The sequence below is a fragment of the Lagopus leucura genome, unplaced genomic scaffold (assembly GCF_019238085.1).
Source record: "Lagopus leucura isolate 7727_CA_CO unplaced genomic scaffold, USGS_WTPT01 Super-Scaffold_739, whole genome shotgun sequence".
Taxonomy (NCBI): domain Eukaryota; kingdom Metazoa; phylum Chordata; class Aves; order Galliformes; family Phasianidae; genus Lagopus; species Lagopus leucura.
In genome coordinates, this window is record NW_024962255.1 from 13,287,281 (window position 1) to 13,310,135 (window position 22,855).

Consider the following 22,855-nt stretch of genomic DNA (forward strand, 5'->3'; position numbering starts at 1 on the left):
TAGGTTTTTTACTCCTAAGCCTCATAAATACAGCTGAAAAAGCATTTATCTGAAAGTGGAAAATGAGGGCTTAGCTAGATCTGTGCAAAGCTTTCATAATGAAAGCCAGAACTAGCCTGATCTGGGAGACTTGCTAGAGGTTTGACATTCAGGCCAGGTTTGCTAACCCCTCAGTGAATGTAGCTGATTTACAGTTCCAGGTGAAAACCACTTACAGCTCAGTAGTGGTTTTGGCTGAACAACACTTTCAGCTTCTTCTCAAAACTGAAACTTACTGGGTGTGAATCCACAATAACCAAAACTTATTTAAAAAAGAAATAAAAATAAAAAAATTGGCATGAGCATCACAAGAACGGAAAACACCCAACTCTGAGAAACCCAAGTGCAACGAGCAGTAGCTGAGGGGAAGGTATGTTAGATATTATAGATATTGCAGCTCCACCTTCATGTGAAGTAATGGCCAAAGAGGTGTGTAATTAGTGGAACTCAAACTAAACACATCAGGCACCAATTGATAACTTTAGTTTATCTGTATTTCCAAGCTCACTAACAATTCAATTGCCTTTTGTAATATCCACATTGTAGAGTAGGTGGTGATTTGGTGGTTTGGGAAGTAGCCAAGGAAACAGACTCGAAGTATAGTGAACTTTCTTCCAAAATTGATGTTGAAATTTGGCTACCTGAAACACATTACAAGTCATGGCTAAATCAGTAGAGTATTAAAAAGGAAATGATCTTGAGCAGAGAAGTTTTTCTTTTCCCCTCTCCTGCATTGTAATCCTCTGACCAACCCTAAATAGACTACTAAGCTAAAGGAAATTAAAGAAAAGATGAATAAAAAAAACCTCAAGCTGGGCCAAATTCATCCCCAGTGTAGCTTAGCTCAAGTAGAGTTAAGTCAATGGAGTTCCACCAGGGATGAATTTGGCTTATTGTCAAAAGGAAATGAAGCAACTGTGCCCTCATTTACAGCTATCAACTTAAACAGAAATTTCATTATATGGGAATTTCTGAAAACAATTCCTAGGTAAAAAGAAAATTACTGAGGTTGAACAGCATGTGTGTTTGAAAATTCCCTGAAGTCCACAACTGTCCCCTGACTTGATATATACACTAAATGCTGAATAACTGGATGCACACATTGTTGCAAAGGTCTTTTAAAATCAGAGAAGCCTATAAAATGTATAAGCAGCTTGTATTCAGATATATTAACCTTTTTTTGTTTTCCCTGTATTTAACCTTAAATACTGGACTGCAAAAATAGTGTTAATTTAAAAGTAACAGTAAAACTGCAAATAAAAGTTATACCAGCTATATCAATTTCAGTTAGTTTGATATTCTTTTTTTTTAATTATTATTTATTTTTCTCTACACAAATTTAAAATTAATATAAAGCATGGTTTTGCATTGGCAGCAAAACATTCAATTAGAATGTAAAGTATTTCCAAGAAATCTTAAACTTGTGCTGGGAGGTTGTTTAGAACATACTTAGAAACTTACTCTCACAGCCGTTACATTGCATGGAATGCGATAAGATAGAATACACTTTTACATTATAATCTATGAACACAAACAACTTGGAACTAAATATATTTTCCAACATGCTATTCCCTTAAAATGCTAAGGATGTTGAGATGATGATGATATTTTGTGAATGTGCCATGACCATGACTTAGTTTGTCCTTAAAAATATCTGCTCCTTGAAGGCTTGTGAAAATCCTGATCTGAAATCTTAATCTAATTGTCAGCAACTCTAAGAAAGGGTCAACTCCAGGTTGACAACATTACCAGAGGCAAGTCCACAAGAGTCACCTAACCTAAAAGGTAACTTTTAGAAAGATTCAGTTATTTAGTATCACGCATGGAAAAGATATTAATTCAAGTAAATCTGATGAGATAGAAGTGGTGGGTGTATCTTGCACATTCTCACATAACAAATGCCAAATAAAATACTCGTAAGATTTTTTAAGAACAAGTTAAAAATGGTTGGAAGAAGTCATTTTTTTGTGGACCTGTCTGAGATCTTTGTAGTCTTTTCTAATAATATCAGAAGTAAAATGAGTATTAACTGTAGGTAAGACAATAGTCTCTAACTGCCTAATACTGCCAGAGTGGAATAAGGAATCAAAGGCCATATCAGTTACTCAGTTACAGGCTAACTCAGTAGAGGTCCCAGACAAGATGGCATAAGCCAGCTTGGCCCTTCAAGCGATTTAGACTTGCTTGTATATAGCAGTGCCCATCTGTGTCATAGAACTGGTTAGCACAGCCACAGTCCTGCAGTATATGGTTGTTTTCTCACAGTCATATTTTATTTGGTTTTATTCCTATTATAAGGAGTAGAAAGATTTTAACTAAGTACCGGAAGAAGACTATGCAGTGAGAGGTAATGTTTACCAGGTGTATATGTAAAGACACTATAAAAAGCAAACTATGCATTTCAATATTTATATCACAAACAGAGAAGCAGAAATTTCACCTGAAAAACAAAATGGGAGCACTTAGCTATTTCATGTCATCTCTTGCTTGCAGAGCACTGAAGCACTGACATGATAACTGGGGCAGACATAAAGACAGGGCAGGACAAAAAGAGAGGACAACAGCTAGCAGAGCATGCAAGAACCCTGACTTGATATCACCTGAGTCATTGTGGTTTCCCCAGACTGATCCTACAAATAGCTATATTCCAGGAAAGTTTAAATTAATCTCTTTCTTTCACATATGCCACACATGCCAACAGTGGTGAGGCTCAGTCTGAGTCTATACAAAATGCACTCATTCAGAACCTTACCACAAATGCTGCATCTAGCAAAGCTCTGCTGGAGGTAAACTTTTCCCAAGATGCGAATATAATTGACAGGAAAAAAAAATTAACATACTTATCAGCAATAAGTGAACCCTGTAATTTGTAGAAATAAATGTCGTGAGCACAGGTAGATTTGCTTCTTTCTTCAGAGTTAAACAGGAAGACCAATATCCAGTGATTTAGACAATTCTCTGTGTCATTTTCCCTCCATCTGTCCCACTAGCCTTCACTATACACCTCTTATTGGAATAAAAAGAAATACTGGGATGTTGGCAGGAGGCTCACCTCAAATAAGACAGTAAAGATGAACCTACACTATTTGTTTAGCAGTGCTGGTCAAGCACAAGTTAACATTTTTGCTTCAAGATAAGAGCACTAAGGTATTTTGGGACCCAGGAGTCCCAAAGGCAGCAACTGCTTCCACAGCAATACCAAGAGGTGTTAACTAAGGGGCTTCAGGGTTGGTTTGTACAGCACATTTTCTTTCTCTGAAGACTCAGAAATGTGGTGGTAGCTACCACCTCACCCTTAGGGCAGAGGAGGAGTACAGGATCATAATCCTGACTCTCATCTTGTCAAGACAGAACAGCTTTAAAGCCTACACAGTACAGGTGGCCATCTTTTTTGGACTGCCATAGATGCTGAATGACTCCTCCGCACTGTATTTTGCTACCATTTACAGCCACTTAGCCATCTTTTTCTTGGAGAGAAGGTTCCTCTGAGGAGAAAGGAAACAGTGCTGTGCCCCAGCACTGCTGAAGCTACCACTTGCCGCGTCCTCACGTACATGCTTTCATCAGCACAAAACTTTAATCTCAACAAGAAACAACAGATGGGAACCGACCAACAGAAAGAATTCAGAAAGAGGAGACAACATCCCAGCATGGAAGCTGTGGTTGCAGCACCCTATAGTGAAGTCACCTGTAGGTATTATGGCCAAAGACAGTTTTAAGAAAGATTTGGGAATGGATAGCAAGAACAGAAGGTGTTCTTTTCTAAGAAACATCTCAATTACAAAAGAGCATGCAAAGGTTGCCTTTTAATAGGACACACCAGGGTAGTATTGCTGGCAGGACACCTGCATGTGCTGCTGCTTCTCACACAGGTGTCCCCTCCTTAAATCCAAGTACTCTTCTGGATGCCAGGTAATGCTGAAACATGGGATGATGTGAAGGAAAGTCTTTCTTTCCACATCATATAAGTTACACTGCAGACTCAAATAAACCACACTGTTACAGTAACTTTGCAGGGCTCAACAAAGTCAGTGCATTTTGCTGAAATTCAATGAGTTTTCTAAACAAGTAATTGTGTTAAAGAAAGGAGCACTAATAAAACATCATAAGCACAGTTTGCACAATAGATGTTTGTTATTATGCTACCAAATAAACCTGTATTTTGCCTTAATTATCTTAATAGCAGTTGTACTCAGAGAAGTCCAGAAAATACAAAAGCTTCTATCTCCATTGCAAAGGTTGACTACTAAAGCTAAAAGTCTTCCCATAACAACATACATTTTATTTTTACTTTTTTTCCTTTCTTTGTGAGTGCTCTTGCATGTGTCTGTGTACAATTTACTAACTGTGCTGTTTTTAAGAGCTGGCAGACTTTTGCTCAAGCTTCCATCATAGTCCATCCATACAGAACACATGGAACTTCTGACAAAGTAGAAAACATGGAAAAAAAAGGTTGAAGGGCTTTACAAATGCTAACTGCATGTATGGAAAGGCAGGTTTGTTTCAGGGTTTTCCTTGTTGTTTTTCTTATGGACTTCCACTTCAGCATTCAAGAGGCAGGTGTTTGAAGATATCTTCAATTCTTATTAGTGCCCAATTATCTTCATCAGCTAAACCCATTTTAGCCAAACCAGTGGGTTAAAGACATCGTGCAGAAGAAGCAAAAACATCTGAAAAGAAAATGTTACACATATTAAAAAAGATTGATGTTTATATAAAAAGCAATAAACCTGCATACTTGATTTTAAACAATATTCTAACATTGATTTGTTATTCATATATTATCACAGAATCACAGAATCACAGGGTTGGAAGGGACCTCAAGGATCATGAATCTCCAACCTCCCTGCCACAGGCATGGCCACCAACCTCCACATTTAATACTAGACCAGGCTGCCCAGGGCCCCATCCAATCTGGCCTTGAACACCTCCAGGGATGGGGCATCCACAACCCCTCTGGGCAGCCTGTTCCAGAACCTCACCACTCTCTCTGTAAAGAATTTCCACCTGACATCCAACCTAAATTTTCCCTCCCTCAAATCAAAACCATTTCCCTTTCTCCTGCGGTTATCAACCCTTTCAAAGAGTTGATTCCCCTCCTGTTTGTAGGCTCCCTTTAGGTATTGAAATGTTGCAATGAGGTCACTCCGCAGCCTTCTTTTCTCCAGGCTGAACAAACCCAGCTCCCTCAGCCTGTCTTCATAGGGGAGGTACTCCAGTCCCCTGATCACCTTCGTGGCTCTCCTCTGAACCCTCTCCAACAGCTCCCTGTCTTTTTTGTACTGGGGACTCCACACTTGGACGCAGTATTCCAGATGGGGCCTCACAAGAGCAGAGTAGAGGGGGACAGTCACCTCCCTGTCCCTGCTGGCCACCCCTCTTTTGATGGAACCCAGAATGCCATTTGCCTTCTGAGCCACAAGGGCACACTGCTGACTCACGTTGAGTTCATCTATCAAGACCCCCAGGTCCTTCTCCACAGGGCTGCTCTCAAGGACCGCTCCTTCCAGTCTGTACGGATGCCTGGGATTCCTCCGGCTCAAGTGCAAAACTCTGCACTTTGCCATGTTGAACCTCATCGGGTTCACCCGGGCCCACCTTTCTAGCCTCTCGAGGTCCCTCTGAATGGCATCCCTTCCTTCTACCGTGTCAACTGCACAATTCAGCTCGGTATCATCATCAGACTTGCTGAGGGTGCACTCGATTCCATCATAGATGTCATTGATAAAGATGTTAAAGACGCCAGGCCCAAGACAGACCCCTGGGGGATGCTGCTCATTACCGGCCTCCACCTGGACATAGAGCCATTGATGACTACCCTCTGTCTGTGGCCTTTCAACCAGTTTCTTATCCATCGAGTGGTCCACCCATCAAATCCACATCCCTCCAATTTGGAGATAAGGATGTGGTGGGGGACCATGTCAAAGGTCTTGTTCAAGTCCAGGTAAATGACATTGCTCGCCTTTCCCTTGTCCACTGATGCTGTCACTCCATCACAGAAGGTCAGCATGACCTTCCCCTGGTAAAGTTGTGCTGGCTCTCTCAGATCACACGCCCATTCCTCATGTGATCAAGCATGTTATCCAGGAGGATCTGTTCCATGATCTTCCCAGGCACAGAGGTGAGACTCACCAGCTTGTAGTTCCTGGGGTCCTCCTTGCTCCCTTTCTTGTAAATGGGAGTGAAATGACACTTCCTCCAGTCATCCGGGGCCTCATCTGACAGCCACAACTTTTCAAATATGATGGAAAGCTGCTTGGCAACCACCTCAGCCAGCTCCTTCAGAACCCTGGGATGCACACCATCCGGCCCTATAGACTTGTACACATTCAGTCTCATGAGGCTGTCTCGGACCTGCTCTGTCCTCACAGCGGGTGGGGATTTACCCCCCCAGTCCCCACCTAGAGGTTTAGGGATGCAGGGCTCAATCCTTTTATCCTTTTGATTTTCCATAATCAGTGACATTTAATTTGAATTCCCTTTAAGCAAGTTGTAATTAGGGCTTTATCATATTTAACTATAGGTATATAATCCCTTAAGTCAAAACAGAAACGAAAATGGATGGCACTGTGATCAGATCTCTCATTCCAAAAATATTTTTTGCCTCCAAAGCTTTGCATGGAAGAAAACACTTCTGAAAATGATACAAATAGTTTTGACATTAGGCAAAGTAAACAAGCAAAATAAACATGGAAAAATCATACGGTCAGTTTGCAAGTGCTGTTTATTGTTTGAGGCAGGGTTAAAGCCTTTTATAAAGACAAGAACATATATGCAACCAGACTGAAAGTGACATTAGGTTATTCTAAACACCCGTATTCAGAACCTGCTGCTTATAATATGCCATGGCCAAAACACGTGTAGGCTTCAAAAAGAACAATATAATATGAACAAACAAGAACTGCTGTTATTTCAGTAGCCAAGAGAGAAGACAAGTGCCATAAATACTTTTAAGAACTATTTCTGGGGGTAAAAAAAAAAAAAAGAAAAAGAAAAAAAAATGGGCCTGTAGTTTTCCTTTCTCTAGTATCTCCTAGGATAACTTGCAGGACATTGTAACTATTGTAACTATGCAGGACATTAGCAGACTCATTACAAGTGACCAAAGCCTACTTTCCAAACACCAGTTTGTGTAGGAAGTGGTATGAACTAGATCACTCTATATTGTTCATCACTGATTTTAAGTATCTGCTTGATTTATTACAGACTTCTTGAGTAAATGAAGTCTTCCAGTTACTGTGCAAGGCCTCAAACCCTCAGCAGCAGCAAACTTTCCTCTGTCACTCCATCAGTCAAATTTTTTACTTTTTTTATTTTACACAGATCAAATTTTGTGATTGGCTTAAACATGCAGTTCACTTCTCCGCACAAAAACAGTGGACAACTTCTAAAAATTAACATTTATCCTTAAGGAAAGTAAATTAAGAGCACCATCTAATTACAGACAAGCCAAACGCAGCCAGAGAGTGGTGACACTCAGCCAGGAACAATATGCATGCATTGTGAACAGTCCAGAGGACAGTATGTTTGCATATTCCTGTGCCAATCACACTGTAACTAGTAGCACTGAACATGATATATTTGTTAATTATCAGGATCATTTTTCACAGAAAGATGTTCATGATTCCAAGTATCTCAATCCGTTTCTCAGAGAATCAAGAAATAGGCTATGCATTGTTGGTTTTTCACTGAAAACTTCACAGTAGCCTTTCATATGTAGACTCCAAATGGGATTAAACTGAACTTTTCTCCAGAACATATTAGTAAAGCTGTTAATTATGTTAATTCCGCCAGTTACTTTTATTGACATTTTTCCCTGCTGAGTAATCATATCCATCTGGTGGCAATTTTATTTTACATCCCACTTTTTAAGCCCTTTTTTCCTTCCAAATTTAAGTGCTTAATTCTAAATGCACTCTCTACACAACTAAAATATATATTGCATAATAAACCAGGAATAATATACACTGTCAATATTATAATTGAGTGCCTTTCCAACTACAGAGAGAACCTATGCTACTATTGCAGTATTAAAAATGACCCCTCTTCTGAAGATCAAGGTAAACAAATTTGAGATGTTATTTAATAACTAGAAAATTTTGTTTGTCTGTAAAACTGCTCAAATCTTTTTCCTTCCCTTATAAGCAAAAATACAAATTGATTGTTCACTGATGAAATATTTTCTGGATATATCTTTTCGTGTTGAAAAAAAGAGTAATCCATACAGGTTCATTTGTGGAAAAACCAAGAATACCCTGTGAAGAGGATTTGTGTGAGCATATAGGAGATGATAGAAACAAAAGCACTTAATTCACAAGAAAAAAAAAAGAAAAAAAAAAAAAACTTAGAGCAGATAAGGGGCTTTTTCATCTGAAATTATAGCCCTACTCTTTTGTAAACACTTTGATATCACCAGCACTCTCACTCAACAGGCGAGGGGGAGATAAACATGCTGCTTTTGTGTGGCGCCAGCCAATGGAGCATGCTCAGTGAAGGCCCAGGTGTGACCCCGGCTCTCCTGCGTGCAGCAGCTGGACCAGGCAATCCATCATGCGCTCCTCCTGTCAGGCTGGGTGCTCTGCCACAGCTGTCTGTCACGCTGGTGGATGGGACCTGCTTAAAGGCAATCATGTCAATCTCTATGTGACTACTCAGACTGAGATGGAAGGATGATCTTGACAGGCCTGGCAAAGTCAGCAGAAGGCACTAGAGGACTTTAGTTACAGGCTTAAAATTTAGATTCAATTTGTGCTTCTCGTGTGGAGGGACTGAAGTGGCATGAAAGAATGCAGTGTTTTATAGCTGGTCGTCTCGGATGAATCTGTTGCCTTCGGAATGTTTTCCATAGTAAATGTAGCGACATTTTCCCAAGATGCCTACAGGAGAGAGGAAATGAATTGCAATTAGGAAAGTGGTGGAAATTACAATTAGGAAAGTGATGCGGAAGCACAAAAACAATTGAAAAATTTGAAAGAGGGAAGAGAATGGTTCTCTTGTCTTGTAAAAGAAAGTTTGTTCATTGGAAATATCCACTATTACCACTTCAATCAGCAGCGTGTAACCCACAGGGAAAATGTATGCTCAGATACCTGTGTGAGCTATCCTGTTCAACAAATATCCATAAATGTCTTCAAAAATTGAATCACGTTGGTACATCATACGTTGTATTTTAAATCACTGTAACCCTCTGCAGGTTTTGAAAAACAGAGAACATGGATTGGACTCACATTCTGTACTGTCTGCAGTCTCCATACTCTATGTTTAAACGGTTTTCCCAGTGAATAATAAACAATTTCAATAGTTAACTATGCTAAATATCTGTGCACATGGAGAATGCTTTCAAAAATCAGTCAGAACACTGCTTTTGGGAGAGTAGGCACATTATTCTCTGTACATGCAGGAGGTAAGATGCCTGAGGAAGCTTTAACTGCTGTGACTGAGACATACATACCTGCAGATCTCATGACTTTATTCAAAAGCATCCCCTCTGGTGGTACTAAGTGGTATGCAAAAGCGTAAGTTCACAGTCACATCCCACCTGTGAACATCCTCAAAGATGCTAAATTTTACTAGCAGAGTTATTCTTTGTTCCCCCAGGCACATACAGTCAAATTAAAGTCACCTCTCACACACAGAAGTAAGGTGAAAGAGTCTCCTCTATCATGGGAATGTCTAGCACAGCAAGTACTGACGTACCTAGCTCATCCCCATAGGTGCACACATAACCTCGCCAAAAGGAGACAGTCACTGCCATACGTAAAGGGTAAAGATGGGGGAGGAGCTGACCCTCTACCCCCTGTAGTTCTGGCTTTCCACAACTCACATAGCAGGTATTGTAGCCACCTCCAGTATCAATGAAGTATGCAAGTTTTTATATTCTGCATCTATTTCTCCAGTGTAACGTGCACCAGATAAGAACCTAAAGTCTTGAAAGGCATGGGCTGTGGCCACGTAACCCATTCTCTTCTTTCCTCCAGTGTAATGTGCACCAGATAAGAACCTAAAGTCTTGAAAGGCATGGGCTGTGGCCATGTAACCCATTCTCTTCTTTCCTTCTAAGACAGGACAGTAACACATTCTTACAGAGAAAAAAAAATTGATTGTCCTGTCACTCATTGTGAAAAACACATTTCAGGAAAGCAGAAGTGGAGACAATATGGTGCAGAGTCTGATCCCACTCCCCTTCTCCACAGAGCTTTCATAATTTCAATTTCCATCATTTCAATAGTAAAACAGTTTCCACATGTAAAGCATGATGATTTCATTCCTAAACAAGCATCTAGCGAAAAGCAAATATTTTCCCCTAAACAGATGGTATTCCAAGTCAAACCGCAGCAGGCATTAGGTTGGTAACAAGGCCGTTTGGAGCTCTAAATGTAAAGGATATGAACAGTTTATTAATGGTATTATTCAGACTGCTTTTTCCCTGGCATTGATAGAAGTGTTGTTTGAGGTCTGCCGCATTTCTTGAGGACTGGAAGCAAGACTGTTTATAGAGATGCTGGTGAGAGAGAGCTGTTTGATGAATGCTGGAGACTGTAGCTAGGTGTCAGCGCTTAGAAAATGAGGCAAGGACATGAGGTATTAATATTGTCAATGATCTCTTGACAGGAAAACAGATACTGCATTCACCGTCAGATTTAAATAGACATCAAGTGCATTAATGACAAAAGGGCAGACTTCAAACAAAGGGGGCTGTATGGTGCTGCACTGAGTGAGTCTCCGAGTTGGCAATAACCTGATCTGAAAAGACACTGTCAGGACTACAGACAGGCCCCGAATTGTGTGCGGTGACAGAAAACAGAGATGCTGACAGAGATACCAGTGCCATATTATGCCAAGTATATTCCTGTGCTGTCTTCAGCCCTAACTAAATCTGACATCATTTCCTATCGCTTATAGTATTCTCCTCTGCTCCAGCAGAATATTTCTCCCCAGACATCATTACAAACTCCAGTGTAGTTTTAAAGTTACTGGCAGGCCTGTTCTGTCATGGAGGTTGGGTCTAGAGGCCTAAGGATAACCTCAGTCAATCTAAATTTGGAGCTTGCTGGAGAAGTGCTCTCATTTTCACTGATATCTCAGCTACTTGAGGTGATCTGAACGCTAAAGTGTGAGGAGCTGTCACCTTGAATAAAATCCTCAAAGTAAAGACGCTCGGTTCCTGGGATGTTCAGCAAAGATGTCGGACAGTCTGGCAGCAGGAAATGAAATCCAGCTGCTGCTGCTCGCCTGGGGATAAAGGTGCTTGGGCTAGTGACAGTTAAAGTCAGCTGAAATTTTTGAACTCCTGCAGCCTACAATTGTTTAAATTAAGGAAGTGTTGTCTCCACAGAGATTCCCTACCAAGGCATACAGCTGTGATTCAATTGCCAGGCATATTACACACACACTGCTCAGAGTCTTGATAAAAGCATAGTTGAAAATGCTGCCATGAAACTCTATTTATCATAAAGGTTATTTGTAAAACAATAACCTGGCTCATAAATTAAATGCAGTGACTGCTTGGGTTTTGTTTTGTTTTCTCTCTCCTTCTCCAACCTCCCTTCGACATCTGCAGAAAACCAAGAACTACAAAAAGCTGCAGTAAGGAGTCTGATGCTAAGTCGTACATGAATTTCAGCATTCTGCAGTTTGCCATCCTGCCCATCTGCAATTCTATTCTCTTCTTCCAGTTCAGGGGCATGAGCACACTTGAGATTTTGCACACAGACAGGGGGAGGAACAAGGGGGAAACAATAAATCCGTGACTTTTGTGTTGTTTTTTAATTAAAATATCCAGCATTGGCCATAATAAGCTAAGTACACCTCCGATGCATCAAAACAACATACAGCATCCTGAATGAGGTTTCTGCTCACGGTTCTTGAGAAATGACAACACAAGGTCTCTTGAGGGATCATCTTCCCCCAAATGAGGCTTCTAATTTTTCTTAAGTAGCTGCTTCTACCATCACCACAAGCTGTTAAAACTATAATTATGAAAAAAATGCATTGGAAAAAATCATTTTTTAATTCACTCTTTATCTTTTAAATGTTTTTCCTTTTCAGAATGGATGTTCTAATTATGCTGGTAAGTAATGACCTTGCAGTTGCTTGCATGTGTTTTGGTATCAGTCTTTCTTCACAAACACATTGTAATGTCAGCAACACCAGCTTTTCCCTAGCTGAGGGAAAACCCAATTATCCAAATAAATAAATAAATACATACATGCATACTAAAGCGCATGAAAAATTGTTCAAGTCATGTTTGCTCCTTTTAAATTGGGCACGTGTTTCAGAGAGCTACTGTGCAATTGGGTCTCCGGACACTTTCCCAGAGTAAGAAAAGTTTGTAGATCTTCATGTATTATGTAGAAAATAGTAAAAAGAATTTGCAGTGAGATGCACTAGATTTATAGATAAGACGGACTCAGCTATTGGTCCAAATTCAGCTCAAGCCAACAGAAGCCTAAGGGAAATGTTATCTGGTAGTATCTCATGGTCTCTCTTAGGTCACACTTTTTTTTTCTAATAGATAACTGCTCTGCATCTATTTGAAACACCTTTCTATCATCATTGTGAGGGGCATCTGCTAGCAGCACAGCCTTCTCTGACAGCATTCATCTTTCTTTAAAAAGCAATGGCTAAAACTAAACAGTCAAGTCAAAACCTCAGCTTCTCCCACTCAAAACTATTGTCACATCTGCTCAAGATGCCCCTCAGGCACCCATTTTAACATCAAACGTTTTTAACAAACCTTTCTGCAACTGCAAACAACAAAGTATTCACAATTTAAATTCTTTGCCAAACACACTGGTTTACAGCATACAGCAGGTAACGCATTTCAGCATACAGTCCCTTGCCTACCTATCATGTAGATTAACCTGCGGTTAGCCCACTGTGGTCAGACAGAGTGCAAAGATTGTTCATACATAGACTCAATATTCTAATGGGATTTCACTTTGCCTAAGTTTAATTTGAGTACAGTACCTAAATCCTCCACTGCCAATTTGTATTTGATCCATATTCATCTCTTTTTCCACAACCTGCTGTTGTATAGTTTTGCTATGGGCTATTAAACAGCTGCCATGTTCCACCAAGAAGCTGGTTGCATTTCACTGTGGTTATACTACCAATCTGCAAATTGTTTTGAGACCCTTCAGGATGAAATATCAATACCATTATCTTTTTTTTTTTTTTCTTTTTTCTTTTTTTTCCCCACAAGCACTTGGGCATTTTCTACAATTAATGAACAGAAGTTGCAAAATTCCCTTAAATATTAATACGAACTTCCTTCACAGAAAATAATTCCCTACCTACAACATTCAGAGGAAAATAAATACTTATATACAAATAATTTCACATCTACAATGCTACTGATTTAGGCAAATCAGTTGCAGTAATTTCCAAGTCTAAAATCCCTTTATCTAAAGGTATAAGTGAAGCTGTTTTGAAACAAACAAAAAAAAATCCTTTTGGTCAGGAGTTCAAGAATTTTTCTTTTTATGTTTGTCTTCATGGAATATTAACAACTTTACATCTACTTGATAATTTCTTTTATTTTAAATTAAGTGAAGCACTAGGGTTTGTCAAGAAACTAGGAAACTAATAGTCTCAGACTTTCAGTAACATGTATTTGGTAACATTCAGACTATTTTGTTCTGATCAATCAGCATTATGCATATACTCTCACAGTCATTCTAGTGTTGTGCTTTTTAAAAAAGATAAATGAAAAATCATTCTAATTAGACCTGAGCTATTTATTCTATAATCATCATTAAGAACATGAAAGCAACTACATGCCGTAAAAAGCATCAAAGTATTTTCAAACACATTTTCAAAATACTTGCTTTTTTATCCTCAAGAAATATTTTCTGATACAAACTAATTGAAATGGACCATCTAATTATTTTAAAACAAGAAAATAAAACTTTTTAAAAAATGCCTGGAACTCAGGCAAATCAGCCCAATATTTGCGCAGTACAGATTCATGAAAAGCTTCACAGAACACAAGGTTGGACTTGAGGAGAATGTGAGAGGAATGGAAGATGCTAACTACCCAACAGTGATAGTGATAGAAAAATAGAGAATAAACAGAAAGTTGACATGGGCCCAAGCAGTGAGCTTTTAGTTTTACTGAGTCTTGTGGCTGTAACACAAGGGAGATACTTTACAAATGTAAAAAATGAACTTCATTTATTTTTCTCAAAAACACTGAATGCTTTTCCAAGTCACTCAATCTTCAAAGGTCATTCACTTGCTTTAAATTTTAGACATTCTAGGCATTCATTTATTTGTTGTCAGGCCTTCCAGTTGTTTTTGTAGGTATGTAGAAACAAGAACAATAGTATGAGGAATTAGGAACAATAAATCATTTACCTTTTGTGAACTGTTAAAGCCAAAAGCAGAAAAGAATGCATTTGAGGGTTTTGTGACCCATTATGAATTTAGTTACAATTTTATAATGATAAACTTAATGAAGGACAGAAATGGCATGAGTTATAGAAGGACTTCTTGTTCTTCACACATGCTTTTGGTGAAACGGAACAATTGTTCCTACTGAATATGCTCCAGCCTGTAAAGTTTCTGACACAGGAACCAGAGATCAGCTGGAAGATAAGTGTAAGGGACCATCTAAGTCACTAAGTGTTCTTGGAGCAGCAAAGTATGTAACTCCAAGAGATCTACTTGAGCTTTCACCATGTCCTGCCAACATAAAACCCAGTGCCACGCAGCAAACAAATCACTGTCAGTATGGAAGAGCTCAAGCTAAAAAATGCAACGTGATCCAGAAGAACAGAAGAGCTGCAGCTGTTAGTGTCAACATGGAGGAATCCATGCCCACTACCATTCAACCTGCTTGTTGTGGCTGCAGCTCCCAGAATGCCTGACTACATGTGGGATTCAAGGCAAAAGGTCAAGACTCCTTAAACCAGTGCAGTGGGAACAATAGAAAGAGGCTCATACAGCCAACAAGGAAACAAAAATACTTTGGTTGCGCTACAGCTGCAAGAGACTGAGACATGCCCAGTCCTCATGCAGGCTAACCCCCTTTCAGCCGTTTCTAGCAATAGGTGCACACATGAAGGGTCACTCCAGTGGTGACAGAACACAAATTCCCACTCTCCTGTCAGTATGCTCAGTCCCCCTGACAGCCAATTTCCCAGGGCCCTCACACTCTGAAACCCCTCCTTTCCATTCTCATCCTTTTCTATGGAAATTCCCGCTGGTCTATTTCCCCATTATAAGAATTTTGAAGGAGAGATGAGTACAGTGGGCATCTTTTACAGTCACGTCTCTCTCCATGTCTGCGTCACTATCCTGTATCCATTTCTTTTGTCTTGCTTATTTTGACCTATATGTTTGTGAGCACCTAATGGGAAGCCTGTACCTCTCTATAAGTTCCCCCGACGGAAAAAGCAACTTGCCCTGATCATCACCCTCCCTCTGTGGGTAGCACTGCTAAAAGAAAGGTAGCCTTTGCATTCAGGGAGATGAATTACCTCTTTGCTCTGCTCCCTGTGCAGGGATTCCAAAAAATGATGATATTTTCCTCTGGACACACAGAGCATGAAGTGGTCCCTCAGACTGAATGAAATTACTGAACAGCACAAAATTAAATCTACATCCACTCTGTGGCAGTGGTGTTGGAATTACACACCTATTTTAGAGCTGAGAAGAATCAGAGCAGGGAAACTAAGACTGAATTATTGCAAGTATCCTGCACAGACAAGTGCTGTGACATGTCAAGTCTCACTGGCCTGTTGGAAGGTGGGAGAAGGGGGAGTATGTGGAGAAGTGAGAGCAGGGGGTTGGGAAGGAAAGCAGTCAACAGGGAGAGGATGTTGGAAAAATTTGCAGTGAAGGTGATAGGAATACAAAGATGTGAAGTTTGCATCCCAGGCCAAGGGAGCTGCATAAATGTTCAGTGTAAACTAGCAGTCAAGCTGATGTGTGATAAAGTGCAGCCTGCTGTAAATACACTTCAGGGCTCTCAAAGCAGCTGGGATGAAACTTGTAATTTGGAAGATGGGAGGGAGTAAAAGAAAAAAGAGAAAAGAAAAAAAATGCACTGCAAGCTTTTTCTCACATAATCTGTTACTGGAAAATTGAGAAGCTTGTCCAAGTCCGTGGGAATAAGCTGATGAGCTGATACTTAATAATAAACCATATTGTGTCATGGTGCAGAGTCATCTAGATCCATTCAGGCCACAAACTATATTACTTTATACAGCCCTGGCTGACATACATTTAAAGCCCTCTACACATTAAGGAGCCATTAGGCTGACAGATTAAAAGTTATCTTGGAGCTAATGTTTCCATTATGCGTATCCTGGCAGTGGAACAATCAACACACTGTTCCTCAGATGTCATACTTTGTTTAAAAAAGGGTAGGGGGAAGAAAAGGGGGAAAAGGAGGGTATCTGTCCCTCCTTGAATGACACTGACATGATCAGCTTTGATCTGGCCATGTGCTGTCTACAGAATCTTTACTGTTGGCTAAAATAGGAGCATTTAGGGCATATTACTTTAAATCATTAACCAGTCCCATACTCCTCTGGGTATCATTGTTACACTTTAAGGTCCCACACTTGGGATTTCTTTGGAAGCTTTCCATGCTTATTGTAACCATCATCAGAGAAATATGCTGGGGGTGGGTGGAGGGTGTCTCACTCTGAAGAAAATGAAGCAAGAAGTTGTTTTACAGTAAACTGTAAAATGTGAATGTTTTTCTTGTTTTTGTTTTTCTTTTTCCTTCGTCCTTACTATGCTCGCTCTCTTAGATAGTGACAGGGATTGACTTAACGCGGGCTTTACAACAAAAAATTTCTTACTGAATGTGCTGAAATTTTTAAGCAGATGTTTCTAAATTTTCAGGCACATAAATTGTATATGCAATTTTAAAGAAACCCAAATACACAGGAAATATCTTACAAGCACACCCGATATAACAGGTGAAATCATACTTAAAATTATATATAGAGAATTCCACTCTTGAGGGAGATGGAGAAAAAGACAGGTGGGTTAACAGTTCTTTTCGTCTTTTTAACATTTCCTCATAGATCCCATTTGCTTATACGTAGTCTAAATAAAAGCAGTAGACTAAAGGCTGACCAAATAACTGTAAGGACCCAATATCAACCGACTGCTAAATATCCCCTCGTCTTTCAAGCTGTGTCGGAGCAGCTCCATCGCTCCCTGCTGACGGCAACTACCGAAGACCAGCAGGGGCCCCAGCCAGCAGCTGGCAGCAACAGCACTAGAGGGCAGCATGCATTTGTCTAACGAACGAATGCGCCAGCCAGCGAAATACTCCACTTTGGCAATTAAAGCAATACTGTTTGTTGGTTTTGCAGCCAATTTCTTGTTCTGTCTCGATCAAAGCCTGTGTTCATGCTTTCAGCCTCTCGCCCAGGAGTCTGACTGCTGGTGGACGAAACTCGGAGAGCATCAGATTGTGTACATAGATGGCTGCAAAGAGGATGTCACCACGTAGTTGTCTGAACAAAAGACTCAAACTGTAAGGGAGGGAGGTGATGGCCGAGCACACCACAAGCTCCCAGAGCATGGGGTGACACTTGCTGGCCTCGCGAAATGTAAATGTTAGGGCTCTCTGGAACCATCTTTCTATTGCTTTTGATAAAGCACCAGTGTGACCATTGAAATGATGCTAAGAGACACTTTTATTATATTTGGAATGGTGGGCAAGGAGGTTGTAAAATCCTCTCTCTAATGTATATTAAAGTTCAGCTGTTCAGCATACATTCACCACACTAACTTAAAATATTTTCAGTTAATTTGGCTAACATATGCAAAAATGGCATTTCTGTAGGCTGCTCTATACTTTGGGTTACATTCTACTAATAATATGCACATTAATCAGCAATGGAATTAAACCATAAAGAATGACAGAGTCATTAAGAAAACAACAAGTGAGTATAATTACACTGTACTTCACAAACTTTTACCGTGCATAGACTGCATTAGGAATAAAATGTGAGGGGAAAAATAGGAAGGAAAAAAAAAAAGGAAGCAAGTTATTTCAGTAAGTATGATAGAATTAAACAAATGTACCATGATTTATGGGACAGAAAGCAAACATTTGGAATAACTGTTTGGAAAGTCTGCAAGCATTCCAATAAAATTACAAATTCATATATGAAAAAAATTGAGCAGTAGAGTCCTTCTGGAGAGTTTAGACACGAATTTGGCTCATCCCATGAGTAAAACTTGCTTTCGGACCTCAAATGTGTTCCTGCTGGAGAAGTTCACATTAGGGAAAAAAAAGAAAAAAAGAAAAAAAGAAAAAAGAAAAAAAAAAAACATTCAAAATTCAGTTTGGCTCAACTGGTTCGAAATTTCTCAAGAGAGTTACGTGAAATAAAGACAAGTTACTTTTCATTTTAAAAGCTGGGAAAGAAAGTCTCTCAAACAAAATTAAAGAGGCTAATGAAATAGTGCTGCTGTCACATTATGATGCAGTTAAGGGAAACTTCTTTGCATGCCATTACTCGGTCCTTTCCATAACTCCTTCCCCGGAAACAAAGGAAACATTTAACAAATCGCTAATGATAGGATTGCTAAGATTCTTTCTAACAGAGAACTAAGCACTCTTAAGGAGCTGATACTACAAGGACCTGAGTTCCCTTGATTTGCAGTGGAAGCTGAAGGCATTTAGCATTCTGTGAGATACATCCAGACCCCACATGGCCAGTGAGATCTTTTCCCTCTTCTGCTGCTGTTGCTGTATGCCACCAAATGAAATCAGAAATGCATCTGGATGCAAGCAGCCAAAATGTTCAGCAAATACCTAGTTCTATGGACCAAGCCTCTTCTGTCTCTTAATATAATTTAGTTCTCTGCTATATCACATCTACACCACCATCTGCTACGCCAAATACTTGCTGGTCATAGTCTAATTCCCAAACATTGGCCGCCCCTAGTACTGAATGCCAAAATATTGTCATTGTTTCCTATCTCCAACTCTTCCCTCCCCCTCCCTCCCCCTCCGCTTCCTCAGCCTTCTTTTCAAAACATGCTAATGAGAAAGGGGCTGAAGTTTAAATCACAAAGGACAGCAGAATGCAGTTTACAAGAGTACTTTTAGCCTCTGTGGAAGCTTTTGCTAAAGATAAAAGATAGGAGGCTAAGGAATAGCTCAAGAGAGGCACATTAAAACCTCTCCATTAGGGTCAGAGTCATTAAAGTTTAGTCAAAGCACCAAAGACTTTCTAACAAGTATTATGCTTCGTAAACGTTTTCCACTGGAGCACGGATATTGGTGAGAGCTTTTGGAGTATGTCAGTTAATCAGTATTCACCCATTTTGACAGCTTGAAATATTACTCACTTATTTGGCTGGTTCAAATTTGTCAGACTTGACTATGTTGTAAGTTAACATGTCCCCGTGTTAAAAAGGAGCCAACTGGCAAATGTGAACATTGGACCTAATAAAACACATCTGGCCAAACAATCAAGCAACACTGATCACTGTATCACTCACAAGCACAAATTAACAGCAACTGTCTCTGAGACTACCAAGGTAAACAGGAAGCAATAACCTGCTGCCACTTCTGTACCAAATGCCCTTTAACTGGTTAACTGAAAAGATAAAGACTGCAGCATTGTTTCCAAGACATTCAATTGCTCGGTTAAAGCTACATAAACGTTTTAGATTGCTTGGGTCATTTACTGATACAAGAGGAAAATATGCTCTGAACAGAAGCCGTCCCCCAATCCAGAGAAGGGTTTTCTGCCAAAGAAGCCCCCATCTGTCACGGGAAGGCCACTTAGTCAATGGCTTTCACGGGTAGTGCTCTTCACCTTTGCTCTCACAATGGCTTCCACCGAAACACAGAACCAGAAAGTGCTCTGCAGGTATCAGTTTGTCCTTCAATAGCCATCCCATGGATTCACACCTAGAGAGGTGGTCGCATGCAGCCCGTTTGGTTAAACACATCCAAGAACAGGGTACGACACTGCTGCTGTCAAACCTGGGGCAACCCTGGTTTTGTCCTGGAGGAGGAAATGCTGAGAGCTGTGCTATTAGGCACGGTGATTTCCATCGCATCCTTTGTACTCTCTGACAGCAGCAATGCACAACACAACTGCCCTGTTGAAGACCTCAAAGATCTCAAAACAGTAACAAAAAATGATTCAAGAAAGATCTTTTTCAAGGATAAGGAAAGTTTAACCACTTACGTGTGTGCAGCAAACCCCCTGGTCCTTTCAGAGAGGCTCCTGGGAAGCAGCTACATGCTACTGAAATACTTCAGTCTTTGCGTAAAAAAAGCTTGGCTTCCCTGTTGGCATCTCTGCTGAGAACAGACGCTCACCCTACTCAGAAAACATCAAACGTGGCTTTCTGCTAGCCGCGGCTGGAGTGCAGCTGAATACTGAAGGCTGGGGGAGGAGAGGTCGTCAAGGAAGCAGTAGTTAACGGGGCAAAGTGAGTGTTATAATCCCCAAATTGCAGTTGGACTGAATGTTTTCAGACAATTTGCCTGTCTAAACCAAGACAGTATCATTTTTCTTTCTTCTAGGAGAGGGTTAAGAATAATCTGAAGCTGGAAAATGGTTGCTGTTGATATTAGTGAGGCCTTCTCTTTAACTAGATCCTTCAGGAAAAAACAAATTAATCAACAGCCAGCTGAAGTGGGTTTAATGATTGCATTCTGCATACAATCAGCTTTTCCCTTTTCAAGGGCCATCAATATGTCAAGGGAAGACATATCTGAAGGATATAGCTCTTAACATCAAGGTTATCTATTCTCCACAAGGCTCCCACTCCTTACTGGGCTGATACTTTACACTGCCTGTGTCTAACATTTTCATCAACTCTGCAATCAATCAAGGTAATAATGTTGTGCAAAAAATCAATTAACAATGCAATTAAACTTTCCTTATTATCTCAAAGGGCTGAAATAATACCTAAAGGGAAGATAGACTCACTGAATGCAGACATCCATAACCCAATGTGAAAGTGAATTATGAGGTTAGACAGATGCAGGCATGTACTGGCGCTGTTATTTTCAAAGGGATATATCTCATCCAGGCAGTGTATCAGTCACCGCCAATCCCATACCCTAAAATTCCGAATTACTTTTAAGAAATATACGATGTGCAATATCCATTTCATATTCTCTTTTAGAGATAAACCCCCCAAAATCTGAACAGGAGTATTATTCAAAGACAAAATGATCTTTCAAAGAGAACATAAAATATAAAAGCTATAATAACATTTACATCTGTATACCACCCATGTCTGTAAATGCGGGTCATCAATTATACATAATCTGTAGTGAATAAGAAACAGAAGCAGCAGCACATTTAAAGCCCAAAGGCTCATATTTGCAAATACCTTGCATCAAGTACGCTGAAGGAAGAGCCCCAAAATAAACACAGGCAGTAACAACAGTGAGGACTGAAGTATCACTCACCGAAAATAAGACAGAGTACCCATATTATTTTGTAATTACATTTAACCCTCATGGAAACATCATTCCCAAGAGCTGAGAGTTTTAAAGTGCATTGAAAGAAGACAATTAACCCCTTGCTGCTGGGAGGATTTGGCTTTTTGCATAAAGATGTTTAAGGATCAGAGCACTCAGCACACCAACACAATGGAGTTAATACAGTTAGGAGCCGAGGTACAATAGTCATGTGTCAGGGCTGCATAGATAAGGATTTGCAGGAGAAGAAAGAAAAGTAAAGAAAGAATATACCTAAAATCAACTACCATAAAGTTATCTTACTAGTCCCCAGGGTCAAACAAAAAAATGCTTCAATACAAAGAAAATGACCATGACGACACAAGGTGTTTTTTTATTGTTGTTGATATTTTTTTTGACACCTATCATTTTCTATCACACAACCTGAGCATCCCCTCACAGCCCCCCTTATTCATTTCTCGACACACACATACTCTGCCTCCAGCCTCCGTTGTTTTGATTCAACACAGAAAAAAGATAATGAAACTAGAAAAAAACATTTAAGGAAAGAGAAATCTATGGCAATGACAAGGTAGGATCACATCCTGCAGTAAGCTCAGAAAAATTCAGAAAAGGAGGAGGTTTCCCTGACACACTACACTTTGAATTCCTCCATTAAAGGGATCTCTGTGGCTGTGTTAGCAGAGGTGTTCTACAAAGCAGTTCTCCCAGCAGGATTTGCTTAAGCACATAACAGCTGCAGTTTATAAATGGTCTATTTTTACACTTAGCTCACGTAGTGCAAGAGGCTTGTTTGGACCAAGAACATCTTTTTTTTTTTTTTTTTTTTTTTTTTTTTTTTTTTTTTAATTCTCTCTGGTTTTGTCTTTCTTTTGCACTTCCTGCTCTCCTCCTTGCTGCCTCCCATGCTGTGGAGTCAGCCATGGGTGAGACCCAAATACGTGAATTTGAAACTAAATCTTGCACAGTTTTTGAAACCTTGCACACTTTTTCTGCATGGGTTTGGGGCATTAGTATTATTCTACGATTAGAGAATTCAACCATTACTATTTTAACCTTAAGGAACATAATTAATATGTTTTCATTTTCAATGACTTCATTGTGTGTCTATCAACTGGAACCACTCCTACTGTGTATTTGATTCCACTGATGATGGGGTGTGTTGGATTTTAAATGATGTGCTAGCACTTCTGTTCCCTATATACTCTAGTTTATGTGTTATTCATGACTTGCATTTGGAGACATGGATGATACACAGATGTAAATGTTATTAAAGCTTTTTTATTTTAGATTCATTGTGAAAGACTTCTTTGTTTTCAGATAATTCTCTTAACCATCACAAATAATCAGCTATACATGACATTGTCTTGAGACTTTTTTCTTTCC

The 22,855-nt window shown here is 39.8% G+C and overlaps 1 protein-coding gene across 2 annotated transcripts in view; it reads right to left on the reverse strand.

The window, feature by feature from the left end:
- The window catches only part of LRMDA (leucine rich melanocyte differentiation associated), a 673,100-nt gene that overhangs the window by 25,096 nt on the left and 625,149 nt on the right, over positions 1–22,855 (reverse strand). Inside the window, exon 7 of one of the 2 annotated variants that reach the window (XM_042862912.1) lies at positions 6,750–8,915. The exons of the other annotated variant lie outside the window; for it this stretch is intronic. Coding sequence (XP_042718846.1) covers positions 8,836–8,915 — 80 coding nt within the window. The 3' untranslated portion in view covers positions 6,750–8,835. Of the gene's footprint in view, positions 1–6,749; positions 8,916–22,855 lie in introns of those variants that run through there. 2 annotated transcript variants of the gene reach the window in all.